This window comes from Chrysoperla carnea, chromosome 1 (assembly GCF_905475395.1).
Source record: "Chrysoperla carnea chromosome 1, inChrCarn1.1, whole genome shotgun sequence".
Lineage (NCBI taxonomy): Eukaryota > Metazoa > Arthropoda > Insecta > Neuroptera > Chrysopidae > Chrysoperla > Chrysoperla carnea.
In genome coordinates, this window is record NC_058337.1 from 6,886,060 (window position 1) to 6,902,312 (window position 16,253).

A 16,253-nucleotide genomic window follows, 5' to 3' on the forward strand; every position below is an offset into this window, starting at 1 on the left:
GTTACAATATCACTTGGTACATCAATTGACCCGATTATAACTATCCAATAATACTTTCTCAATTTAAAAGAAACATCTCAATTCTCAAAATTAGAAGACACTTAAAAAAAATAGTGGAGTCATTTCGTATGTTATTTTTGACCTCGGAACACTATGCTAGGTGAAGTTAGAAGAAACGGTGTTATTGAACAGTATTAAAACTATTCTTTATATCTACACTAACGAAGAATTCGTTTTTCTCAACTATGTACTCCGATTTAATGCTAAGTATCTAAAATATAAACAGGCACTCTAACCAAGCGTAAAAGTCAGACGCCTCAAGGTATATTGCGAACTCTAGTCTGAATGAATTAAATTAATGAATTAAAAAGAAATGTCTATGTACGAATAGCAACATTTATAAGAATGTGTGGGTACAAATAAATATGTATATATGTGTATTTACTTTTTTGAGTGTTTTTTCAAGTTTTTAACTTTCAACTCAAGTATAAAAATTTCCAAACGCGAGAATTTATTCTTAGTAGGATCAAAAAATTATTAAATTTATTATTTACAATAACAAAGTTTTAAATAAAGCGCAACATCAAAACTAACAGGACCAAAACCATAATTTCCTCATTCATTTACAAGATCCCAAACCCGAGGAAATTTTTGCCTTTGGTGTTACCTAAATAAAATGTATAAAATTCTTTAAAAATTGGTGAATAACTAATACAATTTATTTTTAAAGCAATATACCTTAAAAGAGTATATAGTCTAGTTAATAAGTTCAAATTGGTGAAATATACAAATAATGGTGGTAAAAATACGGAATGATGTCTAGATAAATATACCGGAAGCCAGGCCCGGATTTAGAAATTAGCCGCCCCCAGGCAGTTGCCAAAATTGCCGCCCCTCCACCACCCTTGAAATTTCTTAAATGGTGGAATTAGTTTGTTTTATTCAATAGAAAGCATTTTTCTGAAAGCAAATATTTTATTTAATTATAGTCAGTAGCCTTATAATAATGAGGTATATGACTTAATGTCATTCAACAATACCATTATCTATTGTCTTTTGTACAAAAATTAAAGCTTATTGGCCCAAATTTTTACGTCTTGTTTTTAGAATTACACGTTTGATGTTGGTACGCGTGCCAACAAACCAGGCGAGAAATTCAATTACCGCGAATTGAACAAGTTTTCGAAGTTTTCGCTAAAATTTGCCGCCCCTCAATTCTTGACGCTGTAAAAATTTCAGCTCGATATCTTTTTTCGTTTTTGAGTTATCGTGTCCACAAACGGACGGACGGACGGACGGACAACCGGAAATGGACTAATTAGGTGATTTTATGAACACCTATGACAAATTTTTTTTCCTAGCATCATTATTTTTAAGCGTTACAAACTTGGGACTAAACTTAATATACTATGTATATTTCATATATGCATGGTATAATGACGCAAAAAGACCTATTTTCAGCGTTACTTAAATTAAAATTATAAATAACGAAGTTCTGGGAGTGGGAGCTAATTATTGAAAATTTTCTCCTCTCTAAGAATATTTTTCTTCTTTTTTTTTTTTTTAATTTCTTCAATATTAATATTTTATGAAATATTGGCGAAAATATATTTTCCCCAATTTGAACTTGTTGACTAGACTTTGACCGTTTGTACATTGTTTTATTTTAGATAACTTACATTAGAAAAAAAAAAACGAAATTTAAAACGTTGACTCCACTAAAAATACATTAAAAAGATTTTATAAAAAAAAAAAAAACAATGAGCTAAAGACAAATAAAATAAATTAAATAGTAAAAATATTATTAGAATTATTTACTTTTTCTTGTTGTTTTTGAAAATTCAGAAGCAATATTATCATAATCAGTAAAATGACTATCACTATCATAATATGCATAATCATAACTTTTATCATCAGCTTCAGTATTCTTTTTATTTAAATTTTTCGTTGTCTGTTGTAACAGTGATATTGGTTTTAATGTGGTGGTACTACTGCTAGTAAATCCTTTTGAATTTCTTGATACAGAGAATGGTCTTGGTGAATCATTAAATGTTTTTTCCGTATTACTTTTAATTTGTTGATTATTATTATAATTTTCATTACGTCCACTAGCAAAGTTAATACTATGTGCAGTTTTTAATGTTTCATCATCACCATTTGACCTTGAATTATATTTTGGATTATATGTTGTTGGTTTCTCATAATATTGATTCGTTTTCTTATTATATTGTCCATTATTATTATAGTTTTCCGTTGATGTATAATTATAATAATTATTATTATAATTATTTATTTTCGTATAACTTTGTGTATATTGTGTTGTATCATATTTCTTATTTTGTTTTGTAACATCGTAATTATTCAATAGTGGTGTTAATGTTGTTGTAGATATTATTCCTTGTTCGTTATTATAAGTTTTACCTTGTCGATCATAATTTGAGTATTGTGGTGTTGTTGTTGAAGTTCTAGTATTATAATTATTAAATTGATCATTTTGTTGATAAGTTGTGGTTTTTTGTCGTTGATTATTATTATTGTAATATTGTTGAGTGGTAGTAGAAACATCAGAATTATAATTAAATTGATTATCTTGATAATTTGTTGATTTCTGATTATATGGTTTTGATGTTTGTTTATTCGTATTATAATTTGAATATTGTTGAGTGTTACTTGTAGAAACACCAGAATTATAATTAAATGTATTATTATCTTGATAATTAGTTGATTTTTGATAATTATTATTTGAGGTTTGTGCTCCTTGTCGATTCGTATCGTAATATTGTTGAGTTGTTGATGATACAACACCTATATTCGTGTTATAATCTTGATAATTTGTTGATTTTTGTTCATTATAATAATTTTGTGTGTTTTGTTTTCCTTGTTGATTGTTGTTATAATAATTAGTATTTTGTATTGGTTGAACTGTTGTACTTGTAGCCTTGTAATTATTGTTATTTTGTTGATAATTAAATGGTGCTTCAGTTGAATAATAATTATTGTTATTACTAAACTGTTGAGTTGTATAATTATTATTCACTATTGGAAATACAGTTGATGAGACGGTATTTGTATAATAGTTACTAAATGGACTAACAGTGGTCGTTGTTTGACGTTGTGCAGTTTGTTTTTGTACATCATATGATTTTTCGATTGGTTTTTCAAAGGGTGCTAGGGTACTATATCGATAATCATTGTAATTATTATTATATTTAGGTGTTGTTGAACTTTGACTGTCATAATATTGAGTGGACTGTTGATTGTCATATTGTGCATTTGGTGTATATTTATTTGAATTTCGTGAGTTTAGATTTCCAAGTACAGATTCTGTACTTGGATTTGTTGAAAATCGACTTTTTTGTCTAAATGAGGTATCTCTGTTGTAGGATCGTCCTTGTTGTTGTCGAACTTTGTAATTATTTAAAGCTGTCGTGTATTGTTCATCAGTTAAAGTTGTTGATGTAGGTTTATTTGTTGTTGGTGAATAGTTGTTGATTGGTTGATTTCGATATTGGTTTCGGTTAACAAAACCACTTGGTTTAAATGTAGTTGGCGTTTGTTGTTGATTAAATTGGCCATTTTGAAAAGCTCTTATTGTGGTTGTTGGGGCTATAGTAGTAGTAGTTGTGGTTGTTGTTGTTGTTGTAGGTTTTCTTATTATTTTTCGAATAGGTTTTTCTACTTTAGGAACATCATTTCGATGATTCCCCGTGTTATCGTAATTCTCATAATCATCCTCTTTGCCACCATTACGATTATTAAAGAAGTTAGAACTACTTGATCCTCGAAAGATTTCACGATCATTTGAATATTTTGGTTGATTTGATGTTATTCTTTGATTATTATTTCCTTGAACGTTGTATTCAGGTTTTTGATTGATTTGATTTTCTTTTTGTAAACGTATATCACCAGAATCGGCACGTTGTAAATGAAACGCTGATTCTTCTTCACCGGCGTACTGTGCTTTTGTTTCAAAACCTATTCAAAAGAAATCATTGTTAAAAATGTAATTTATTATTCTATGTAAAAGTTAGAGGAATTTTCAGCCTTTCTGAAATGACACTCTAAAACTACGCTTGGCCGCAGATCTTGTATTACATAAAGGATGAAATCATTGCGTGAAAAATCATATTCGTAATATAATGAGAAAATAAGGGCCATAAAGAGTTGATAATCATCGTATCTATATTTTTGGGTAAGGTATAATGATTTGCTTAAGTGTGACTCAATATTGAAATTTCCTTGATGATTTGTGTATCAATAATTACTAATTACTGATCTTCAAATTTTACCAAAACTGCAACTCCATTCATGAGATCACTATACATTGTTCGAGGATTTATAAATAAAGAAATATACAATATTTAAAACTCACCGGAACCAATTCGATATAAATCGAAATTATCACTGGAATAATATAATGTTGAAGCTTCACAATCAACATCATCCCATTCAGCACAAATTTGAGAATCTTGATCAAATGCTGTACCATTTGGACACAAGAATCGAAAATCTTGTACCTATAAAATACACCAGATATATATAGATATACACATATATATTCAATTTTGTTTTATATTTTGGAGGTCGCTGTTTTGAGCTTATCAGACAAGTTCCTTATTTATCATATTTTAATATCTGGTATCGATTAATCGAAATTCGTAATTTATTAATATATTCAACAGAATTTAAAGAATCGCAAAACTTCTAATAAAATAAGTGGATAAACTTTCTAATTATGAAATACTAGCTGTTTAACCCGCTTCGCTGGGTTGTTTTTGCACATTTAAATATCAAAATTGTTAAATGAAAGACTTTTTTTTTAATTCTCTCTGTGTGTACGGAACAGTAAGATTTTTTTGGCCGATCCCAATATTATGTCTACACTCTCTGTGTGTACGGAAAAGTAAGGGAAAGATCGATAGAAACCCATGGAACATTCCAGAATATTCGAGAAAGTTCTAGAAAATTCGATAGAAATCCATAGAATATTCCAGAATGTTCGAGAAAATTCTAGAAAATTCGATAGAAATCCATGGAATATTCCAGAATTTTCGAGAAAAATCGAAAGACATTTGCGCCAGTAGCGCCATCTAGTGAAAATTGTACTATTGCCAGTGGCGCCATCTATTGAAAATTATTAGAACTATTTTTTTAAAATCTATTTTCTATGAATTCCTAGATCATTTTTAATTCCACCCCCACCAAACTCCCTTATTCACAATGCACCCCCACCAAACTCCCTTATTCACAATGGGAGCCTAAGGGATACCCAATGACATAATCCCCTACCGAAGGTCAATGGTTAGTTTTAGGGAAAATCGGGGACATACAAACAAACACTCTCTTTTTATATATATAGATTAATAACTGTCACTTACGTTGAATGAGAAAAAATATATACAAATTATTATTTAATTTTTCACTTAATTGCTTCTTTAGCCACGATGTCCCATTTCTAGGGCGATAAATAAAAGAAAACTAAACTGAATTAAGACTATGGAGCGTGGAGCAAAAAGAGAATCATCTTACTATATAAAAAGTGTCCGTCGTAGAGCATTAAATAATTATGGTGCAGCTGTAGCAAAAGTGTACATTTTAAATGATGTGCTCAAAGTAATAAAAGTAAGACAGATAACTAAACAAAGTTATTAAAGAAATATAGAGAAGTTCAAAACAAATACCCTTTTGCTAAACAAGCTCCATTGTAGCCACTTAATTTAATGCTATTTTGTGGACACTTTTTTAGTTAAACAGGCATAAGAGATGGTACTCATTTTACTCTACACTTCATAATTTAAACAGTAGCATCGCTTGGTCACATTTTGCTATTTCTAAGTGACTTTTTACCTATATTCCACTCATATAGTAAGCTTTCTTAAATTTTAAGCATGCATATTACTCAAATATTTACTTACACCAATACCCGCAACCTTTACGCATACATGAAACATTTGGCATTGTGTTTCAGCATCGGCGTAGTAGCCACCCAATATTTTGTCCCGACAAGAAAATCCAGTATTTGGCATACTTTCCAAGCTGTATGTTGGATACGGTCGGTTGTTGAAAAATTGGCCGGAAACATAATTGCTCACTGCAAAAATACATTGATTCAATAAATAAGTATGTAAAATTGAGTAAATTATCTATAATATAACAAGTGAAAACAAACAATTGACTGAGTTAATTGTTGAAATACCATGCATAGTCAGTGTTGATTTCTTTATCACATAACACATACAAACATGTGACACATACATAACTAATAAAGTATAGTACATATGTAAATGACTTTATAGGTTTCTGCATTACCGACCGACATTTAGTGTATAGTTTGTACACATATTATAAAATTTCCGCCTAATTGGCGCCCTCACGGGTAAACAGTGATGTTTACGAAAAAATGTTTCAAACAAAAGTTGTTTAATTTTTGATAAGGAACATTTTTTACATTTAAACTTTTGTTCTATCTCTAACGGTTTACAAGATAGGTCCTACGAACCCAAGACCCAATTGACCTATGATGCTCATTTACGAACTTGACCTCACTTTTTACGTCCTGAGTACGCTGTAAAAATTTCAGCTCGATATCTTTTTTCGTTTTTGAGTTATCGTGTTCACAGACGGACGGACGGACAACCGGAAATGGACTAATTAAGTGATTTTATGAACACATATGACAAAATTTTTTTCCTAGCATCATTATTTTTAAGCGTTACAAACTTGGGACTAAACTTAATATACTATGTATATTTCATATATACATGGTATAATAAGAATTATTAAGAGAAGTGTATGAAGAAGAAATAATAAGTGACAATACAAATAATTATAAACACTAATAAATGTTCCAACTTATTAATTCGTTGCAAATAAATACAATATATTTATTAATTCTTATCTAAGTATTTTCAATAAAAAAAGAATTATTATTGAATAAATAAATGATTAACTAAGCAGAAAGCACTTTTAGCACCTTTGTAGGTTCCAAATTAACTGTTGCATAGTTAATTGTTAAACACTGCATATATGCTCAGTAGCAGGTTTAGATTCGATGTCGCTCTAGGCCCCGTCCGATATGGCGCCCTTTTTGTTCTATGTAGAAGTGGTAAACCTTGCATCAATAAAATAGCACAAAAGAACTTTTAGAACATAATCTAAACATAGTTTCCATCAGTAGAACTAAATTAAACAAATATTGGGAAATCGTAAAGAGACAAAGTAAATAACGAACAAGAATCGAAAATTTTATGCATCGGATGTCAAAATTATTCGAAGAAATATGCGGGCAAAAGTTGTTAAATAAGCAAATGAAATAAAATAAATTTTTTCCTTATGTTTTCAGCTCGATGTCGGACAAAACCAGAATAACATGGAAATCATGTATCTTCACTGGTCGCTGGAACAATAAAGTCAATATTACCTGGATCCCCGGACACTCTGGCTGGAACGGTAATGAGAGAGCAGACAAGCTGGCCAAACCGGGAACCACCATGGCTCCCACTCAAGAAAACTTGCGAGGATGCCATACCAAGAAGGTCTTAACAGATTAGAAGATAATCTGAAAAACCAACAATTAAAGGCATGGACCAGCTACGAGGGAGGGCGAATCACCAAAAGCCTGTTGGGTGAAGGAAACTCGCTCGGTAACAGAGCCGAGGAGATCTTGAAACTAAATAGAGCTGATATTAGAATCATCGTAGAATTACTCACAGGGCATGATAACCTGAACAAGTTCCAACATCAGATCGGAAAAAGACAATCTTCTGCGTGTGACAGATGCGGAATTTCAGAAGAAACATCAATCCCTTTTCTCTGTTACTGCCCGGCGCTCACACAGCAGCGAAGCAGCGCTAGGCAGATCCTGGGTTTCAGTACATCAGTTGGTTATAATAGCCACTGAAATGCGTAGCGGGGATAGAGTACAAGGCTCTATTTGGCTAAGTGCTCTGAACCATTGCTTCGAGGCCCGATACTCGAGCATGGCTCGCTAACCTCTATACTCATACTCATACTCATCTTCAACAAAGACATTGAATCACTCCCACACTTTCTACAAGAAGATATATACAGACACGGAAGACTTTTTTTGTACATTTGATAGCAGAATATTTATTGAAAATTGATAATTTCAAATATGGCATATGTACATCAAGCAATGAGTGATTAACTGTTTAAGTGTAGGTACGTGTGTGTATTCAATTCATATGTATGCTAATGTTTAGTAACATTATATTTAAACGTGTATCAAGATGACTATCTAATTGTATAGTATTGTACTGTATATTATTATAGTACGGTTAAAATCAGCGTATGACTACCAACAAATCTTCAATTTTTTTAACTTCCCGCTAAAGAAAATAGGGAAGTTATTGTTTTCACCCCGTTTTGCCAAAATCGAGTTTTCATCAGATCTCGACGTTTTAATTAAGGTGTCAGGAAGCTTCCCTGACTACTTACGCAAGGGTGTCTGTATGGCTGTATGTATGTATGAGTGTGTGTGTATGTGTGTGTGTGTGTGGATGTATGTAAACCTCTCATAACTTTTGAACGGCTTCCGATTTGATCGCGATTGGTGCCATTCGAAAGGGCTTGACCAAACTTAGATTTTGAGGCCTATTCGAACCGATAGATTTTTTTAAGTGTTTTTTTAATAACTTTTAAACGGCTGTATCGATCAATTCCAAAATTCTAATCAGCTCTCAACATCAAAAAACCACGTCGATCACCACCAGTCCGGTCAAAATCGGTTGATTCGTTCGTGAGTTATCGTTGACGAAAGAAAACCCAAAAAAGCGTTTTTTCGGAATAACCTCAAAATTTTTTGTGCTATCAATTGAAACTTAAAAATTCTTCATGAAGCTTAAAAAACTGCGTCGAATGTCACCAACCGCGTGGAAAATCGGTTTATTCATTCTAAAGTTATCGCGATTTGAAAATTTAAAAAATAGTGTTTTATCAAACACTAAGATCACAGCTAATTACAATAAAATGTGAGTGGATATAACATCAGAATAAATAAAATTTTTTACACGTTATGAGTCAATACTTAAGTTTTCCAAATTTTTTGTTCTAAATTGAGGTGGAATTTGTACTGATGCGCCGATTCATACTGTACTACAATTAATGATAAATTATAATTTTGTGAACTTGTTATAAGCATAATAACTCTCACTTTTTATTTATAATTTAAACAAATCAGCAAGCATACAGTTATATAGGTAGGTATTATATGTGTGGATAAATATTTGTTTATAAGTAACTATTTATACATATATTATGATGTTATAAGTAGGAATGTGTTTTTTTTACATTATGGGAAAAAAATTATATTATAAAATGTATAATTTAAAATTAAGAAGTAAGTGACTTATAATAATCATTATATTATTGTGTTAATTGCATAATATCTTACATCATTGAAGCTAAATTTTACTTAATATTTTTTTCACATAGGTACAATTTTTAAAGGCTCGTTAAATGGTAGATACTTTTGAATAAGATGAACTGCAATTACGTTAATTTTGAAGGGAATTTTACGAAGGGAAAACTTCCAAGATAAAAGTTATCGATAGTGTTGAAAAAAAAATTCGCACAAAAAAAAAAAACTTTTAACAAAAAGAAAACCGACTTCAAAAGACAATCTTTTCGAAACAAATTAATATGCACTAAAAAGTAAAAAAATAACGATAATATAATGCAGTTAAAATTATTGTTTTTTTTGGAGTCGGTGTCAGCCAAGGAAACAGCTCTGACAGAACAGTTTGCTGCATTAGCTTGGCTGACACCGACTCCAAAAAAAACAATAATTTTAACTGCATTATATTATCGTTATTTTTTTACTTTTTAGTGCATATTAATTTGTTTCGAAAAGATTTTCTTTTGAAGTCGATTTTCTTTTTGTTAAAAGTTTTTTTTTTATTTCGTGATTTTTAGTGAATCTGAAGTACACTAACTTATTTTTCACTAAAAAAGAATCATCGAAGTCGGTTGACGTGATATTGAGTTATTCGTCCTCTTGTCGTACATAATGAATGCAAATTATAGACTTTTATGGTTTTCTCATGAACGGCGTTGTCAGAACTAGACCAAAATGAAATGGGACCACACGGGAAGCACCAGCTTTCAAATAGATAAAGAATCATCGAAATCGGTTGACGTGATATTGAGTTATTCGTCCTCTTGTCGTGCATAATGAATGCAAATTTAAGTCTTTTATGACTTTCTCATGGATGCCGTTGTCAAATCTAGACCAAAATGAAATGGGACCACACGAGAAGCACCAGCTTTCAAATAGATAAAGAATCATCAAAATTGGTTCACCCAGTCAAAAGTTCTGAGGTAACAAATACAGTCGAATTGAGAACCTCCTTTTTTTTGGTTTGAAGTCGGTTAAAAAGTAGACGGTACCATTAAAAAACAGTATATTCGGTAAAAATACTGATAGACTCTATAGTTTAACTTAAATTCGAATTTTAAATAATTGAATAATTCATACTTAAAATTAATATAAATGCTATAAAATTACAAAATTAATTTAAAATTAAATTCAAACTATCTGTCAGGTGCGATAAGTAGTGGTTTTGCATGATTCTTCATTTTTATAAATGAGCCACCTGACTAATAAATAAAATTCGTAGAGCAGGAGCTGCGTTAGCTAAGCGAATTCCCTTAGAGATTGAAAAAATAACACATAAAATCGAATTTTGCATTTTTAATTTTTCAAGAATTCTTATTTCGAAAACTAAGCGTCTAGAGAAAAAATCACAAGGGTACTTTTTTGCTTAAAACTGATCAAACAATACAAAAATATTTTTATTTTGAAAAATGCAATATTTTGTACCTTGCGCACTTCCACCCCTTGTTTATCTGTTGACCTTTCAAATACCAAAACCCTTCTTGATGCCAAATTTTTTTCAAATCGGACTTAAATTGTGAATGTCGAATTTTTTCGTCTATCATCTTAGTAGTTTAAAATGCTTATATCATTCATATTTTTAAGTCGATTTTAAATTCACTTTTGCCATCTCTTTTACGGTTATTTCATATTTTGAGAATAAGGTTGACTATCGATCAATTAAAATAATCGATAGCAGTACAAAAGATAAGAAACCTTTGGCTTGATTTCGTTTTCGTGTCTTTATTAATTAATACGCCTGTTTTCCATTTACAAAGCAGGATGCTTTTACGAGCTAGAAGTAGGAGAACTGTTGAAAAATTTGAAGTACAATCTTAAGGCACTACAGAAAATTTTGTAATTTTCCTTGAAGCACCTCAAAATAAAATAATCGAAGTTTGACTGAAGGATAGCGGCACCCTACCAACCCTTCAGTTTTTATACTGTATACTGTACAGTATACATACTCTACCCTGAATTGAGGGAATAGTAACATTAGCAATAGTTATGGCGGAGGAGTCAATGCAGTATGAGCGTCAGGCCCATAAAAAATATATAAAAACCAAATAAATGACGGCCGAAAGGCCTTCATAACGGTTGCTTTTTGAAACCTTCTAATTAAAAAAATTTGGAAAACGGTTGACCCTGCAGGTCATCCCTGTAACTTCCCGCTAAGTATCGCGATAACTTTAGAATGAATAAACCGATTTTCACGCGGTTGGTAACATTCGACGCAGTTTTTGAAGCTTCATGAAGAATCTTTAAGTTTCAATTGATAGAACAAAAAATTTTGAGGTTATTCCGAAAAAACGCTTTTTAGGGTTTTCTTTCGTCAACGATAACTCACGAACGAATCAACCGATTTTGACCGGACTGGTGGTGATCAACGTGGTTTTTTAATGTTGAGAGCTGATTAGTTTTTGGAATTGATCGATACAGCCGTTTAAAAGTTATTAAATAAAAAACCACTTAATAAAAAAATTTTTTTGCAGTTTTTTTGAGATTTCTCGAAATCTATCGGTTTCTAAGTTTGGTCAAGCCCTTTCGAATGGCACCAACCGCGATCAAATCGGACAATCCGTTCAAAAGTTATGAGAGGTTTACATACATCCACATACATCCACACACACACCCTCGCGGAAGTAGTCAGGGAAGCTTCCTGATACCTTAAAACGTCGAGATCTGATGGAAACTCGATTTTGGCAAAACGGGGTGAAAACAATAACTTCCCTATTTTCTTAGCGGGAAGTTAAAAATAATGAAAGCATTGACATTCAACACTTTCTGTACAGGGTATTTCAATAATGAACTCAGTCAATTGTTTATTTAGTAGTTTTCAAATAATTTGATTTAATGGAACGAAAGTTATCTTGAAAGGAAAATTAAATGTGAATAAACTTATAATTTAGTAAAAAAATATCTAATTATAGTATAAAAATCATATTTTAAAAGGCTTAAATCTAGATTTAAGCCTCCCATTTGATTGATATAATAATTTATTATATTTAATATTTTGCAAGTACATTAAACTCTTAAAAACATTGTTTTATTTAATTTACTATTGTTACTTAACACATTTAATTTAAGTTTAAAAAAAAAAAAATAAAAACAATACAATACAATAGGAATTTTTGTGTCTATTTGTTTGTTCATGATAATTTTGTAATCGTTTTTTTTATTATTTTATGCAGAAAAATATAATAATTGTTAAAAAAATGTACTATAAATCTTCAGACACTATTATAATAATAATTTAATTAATATAATAATTAGTTAATAAAAGCTTTCAGGACCGTACACAAACTTTTTTCATTTAATTTTCTTATGATGGTGTAAATTAATCCGTCAGCATTTGCGTTATGAGCATTTTTCTTACGCTCGATTTAAAACAGAAATAAATTTTATTTTCCAAATGATTTAATGTGCTTGCTTAGTAATTGGTTTTGTACTAATGATGGCATTTTCTTCAAATGTATGAATCTATAAATTTATGTGTCTGTATACTCTCTAGCGGTCACAATTTAAGTCCGATTTTATAAAATTTGGTATATTTAATATATATTTAATGGTTGTATGCGTAGTCATGGTAGGGACAATAAAATCGATGCCAGCGCTTCCAGTGAAAAATTTTGGCGTTAAAGGGGGCTGTTATTACTAATTTGCAGTTCTTTACATGTTAATGTTATAGAAATGTCAAATTTAAATTATTGTAAAACACGAATTAATTAAACTTAATGCATTTAAAAATTGTGAAAATAAGAAATCAAATTGCACAAATATTATTTTTAAAATGTAAATTATCATAATTATTTATTTAAATTTGTGAGACAATAATATTAAATTTTCAATGTAAGTCTTAAATTCAATCCATACAATTATATATGCATCCATATAATTCTTTAATTAAAGTAGTGTATCGTTATCATGGAAACGAAACTCACGCACGGAGCGAATAGTAAATATATCTTGTATAATAAGATAATTTTTTAAATTGTAAAAAATTAAGAAAAATCCTTGATTTATATTGCTCTAATATCTTGTTTAGAGATTCATGAAATTTTCAACAAAATGTTTAAATAAAGCTCTTTTATTAAATTAAACTTTTTTTGTTAAATTCATTTGTGATTTATTGGATAAGTTATTTAAATTTCAGGTCACCAAGTTTTTAGTTCCCACATATGTACAGAGTGTCGCAATTGAGATAAAGACATCCTCATATTATTTTTATTTATAATAATTTCGTTTTAAAATTTTGCACAGTCATACAAGGTGATGTATCATATTTTTTAAGATACTTAACCGAAATCTCAACTTTAAACTTAGCTAACTACGAATTGACAAATAAGGCCGATTCTTAACATTTTGTCTATCGGTAGAGATGATTAGAGATATGTATAGTCAGTATTGATTTCTTTATCACATTACACATACTAACATGTGACACATACATAACTGATAATCAAGTATAGTACATATTATAAAATTTCCGCCTAATTGGAGCCCTCACGGGTAAACAGTGATGTATACGAAAAAATGTTTCAAACAAAAGTTGTTTAATTTTTGATAAGGAACATTTTTTACATTTAAACTTTTGTTCTATCTCTAACGGTTTACAAGATGGGTCCTACGGACCCAAGACCCAATTGACCTATGATGTTCATTTACGAACTTGACCTCATTTTTTACGTCCTGAGTACGCTGTAAAAATTTCAGCTCGATATTTTTTTCCGTTTTTGAGTTATCATGTCCACAGACGGACGGACGGACGGACAGACAACCGGAAATGGACTAATTAGGTGATTTTATGAACACCTATGACAAAATTGTTTTCCTAGCATCATTATTTTTAAGCGTTACAAACTTGGGACTAAGCTTCATATACTATGTATATTTCATATATACATGGTATAAAGACACCCGTATAATGATGTTGAAATTCAAGCATACACTTTGATCAGTCCATAATATATATATTATCAGATTTATAAACATATAAATACAATAAATGAATGATAAGTAAGTAACACAACACAAATTTTATTTTGAAGCACATCAACAACAAATTAATGAATATAAGAATTAATAAATATAAGAATTTCATTAATAAAATGAACTTACAACATAAAAGTATGAGCGATAAAACACTGCACGAACACCACTGAATCATGTTGAATGCACAAATAAAATTAAAACTAAACTGTGATCGTAAGTCAAATATTATTATTCTCATCTTTCATAATAATATACATAATGGAAGAGAAGAGGTGATTTTCTATGAAGAGTGAAAGGATTTTGCAGTTATTCTGCTGCAGTGGGGAACGGCCATCATCAACATCATCATCATCTTATAACATCATCTTCACATTATTTAATTCTTTTATTTTATATTTCTTGACACGATTTAAACACGATTTTAATAAGTCTTTCTGAATACTGAATACCAGCAAGATTGCAATTTTTATATTTTCGTAAAATTTGTAAATGATTTCTAAATATTAAATATGTTGGACTAATAGTATAGTAAACGAAACTTTCCTTCGAGAAAATTGTTCGCTGGATGTATCGACTTGCGGTTTTTTTGCATTGGCTTAAAAAAATTACCCTAAAACAAATGAAAACAAACAATTGACTGAGTTAATTGTTGAAATACCATGTATAGACAGTGTTGATTACTCTATCACATTACACATACAAACATGTGACACATACATAACTGATAATCAAGTATAGTACATATTATAAAAATTCCGCCTAATTGGCGCGCTCACGGGTAAACAGTGATGTTTACGAAAAAATGTTTCAAACACAAGTTGATAATTATTTGATAAGGAACATTTTTTACATTTAAACTTTTGTTCTATCTCTAACGGTTTACAAGACCCAATTGACCTATGTTGCTCATTTACGAACTTGACCTCACTTTTTACGTCTTCAGCACGCCTTAAAAATTTCAGCTAGATATCTCTTTTCGTTTTTGAGTAATCGTGATGACAAACTGACAGACAGACGACAGACGAAAGACAGACAGACAACCGGAAATGGACTAATTACGTGATTTTATGAACACCTTTACCAAAATTTTGTTCATAGCATCAATATTTTTAAGTGTTACAAACTTGGGACTTAACTTAGTATACCTTTGTATATTTCATATACTTGGTATAAAAAGTCTATATAGTTCAAAACGAAACTGCTTAGTTGTAACCCCTACGCCATTAGCATGAAGAGTTTTTAAATCTTAAAGTAAATCAGATAGATTTAAATAACTTTTAAAAGATTTTAAAAAGGTCAAAATGCTAAAGTAACCCGAAATTTAAGATATTTTTATGGATAAACTCTTTTATGCATCTACATCCCTCCTTTCAGGAGAAAGACTCTCAAAATGAAAAAGACAAAATGATTGATTTGTTACCCCTCCCTCTTTTAGCTTACATAAGTGTGAAGTATCATGGGGTTTGTGGGGTCGCTGAAAATTCGAGATCAGCGACCTCAATAATCCTCTTATACGTCATTAAAAGTCTTAATTTGGAAAAAAATGGTCTTTTTTACTTATTTCAGACCATTGAAAAGGGCTAAAGAGGTTTATTAATAAAAATATCTTGAATTTCGAGTTACTTTTTAAAATCTTTTAACACCCTTCACTCTAAAGGTGTGGAGGTTAAAACTAAAAAGTTCCACTACCATATAGACTTTTTTTGGACAATTTTCTGAAGCCAATGCAAAAAACCGCAAGTCGATACACCCAACAAACAATTTTTTCAAAGGAATCAAAAAATTCTAGGTTCGTTTATTGTACAATTATTTCTGGGGCCAAGTTGGAGTATTTGCCAGTTATTTCAAAACGACAGGAAATTTGAGA

The 16,253-nt window shown here is 30.4% G+C and overlaps 1 protein-coding gene across 1 annotated transcript; it reads right to left on the reverse strand.

Moving 5' to 3' along the window:
• Positions 1-1,810: 1,810 nt before the first annotated feature.
• LOC123290921 (GATA zinc finger domain-containing protein 14-like) lies at positions 1,811-14,579 on the reverse strand. Its single transcript, XM_044871303.1, has 4 exons — positions 14,513-14,579; positions 5,916-6,091; positions 4,373-4,517; positions 1,811-3,975 (listed from the first exon to the last, which is right to left on the reverse strand). Exons 1-4 carry the CDS (start codon positions 14,559-14,561, stop codon positions 1,811-1,813), a joined length of 2,535 nt encoding a protein of 844 aa, XP_044727238.1. The 5' UTR covers positions 14,562-14,579.
• Positions 14,580-16,253: the final 1,674 nt, after the last annotated feature.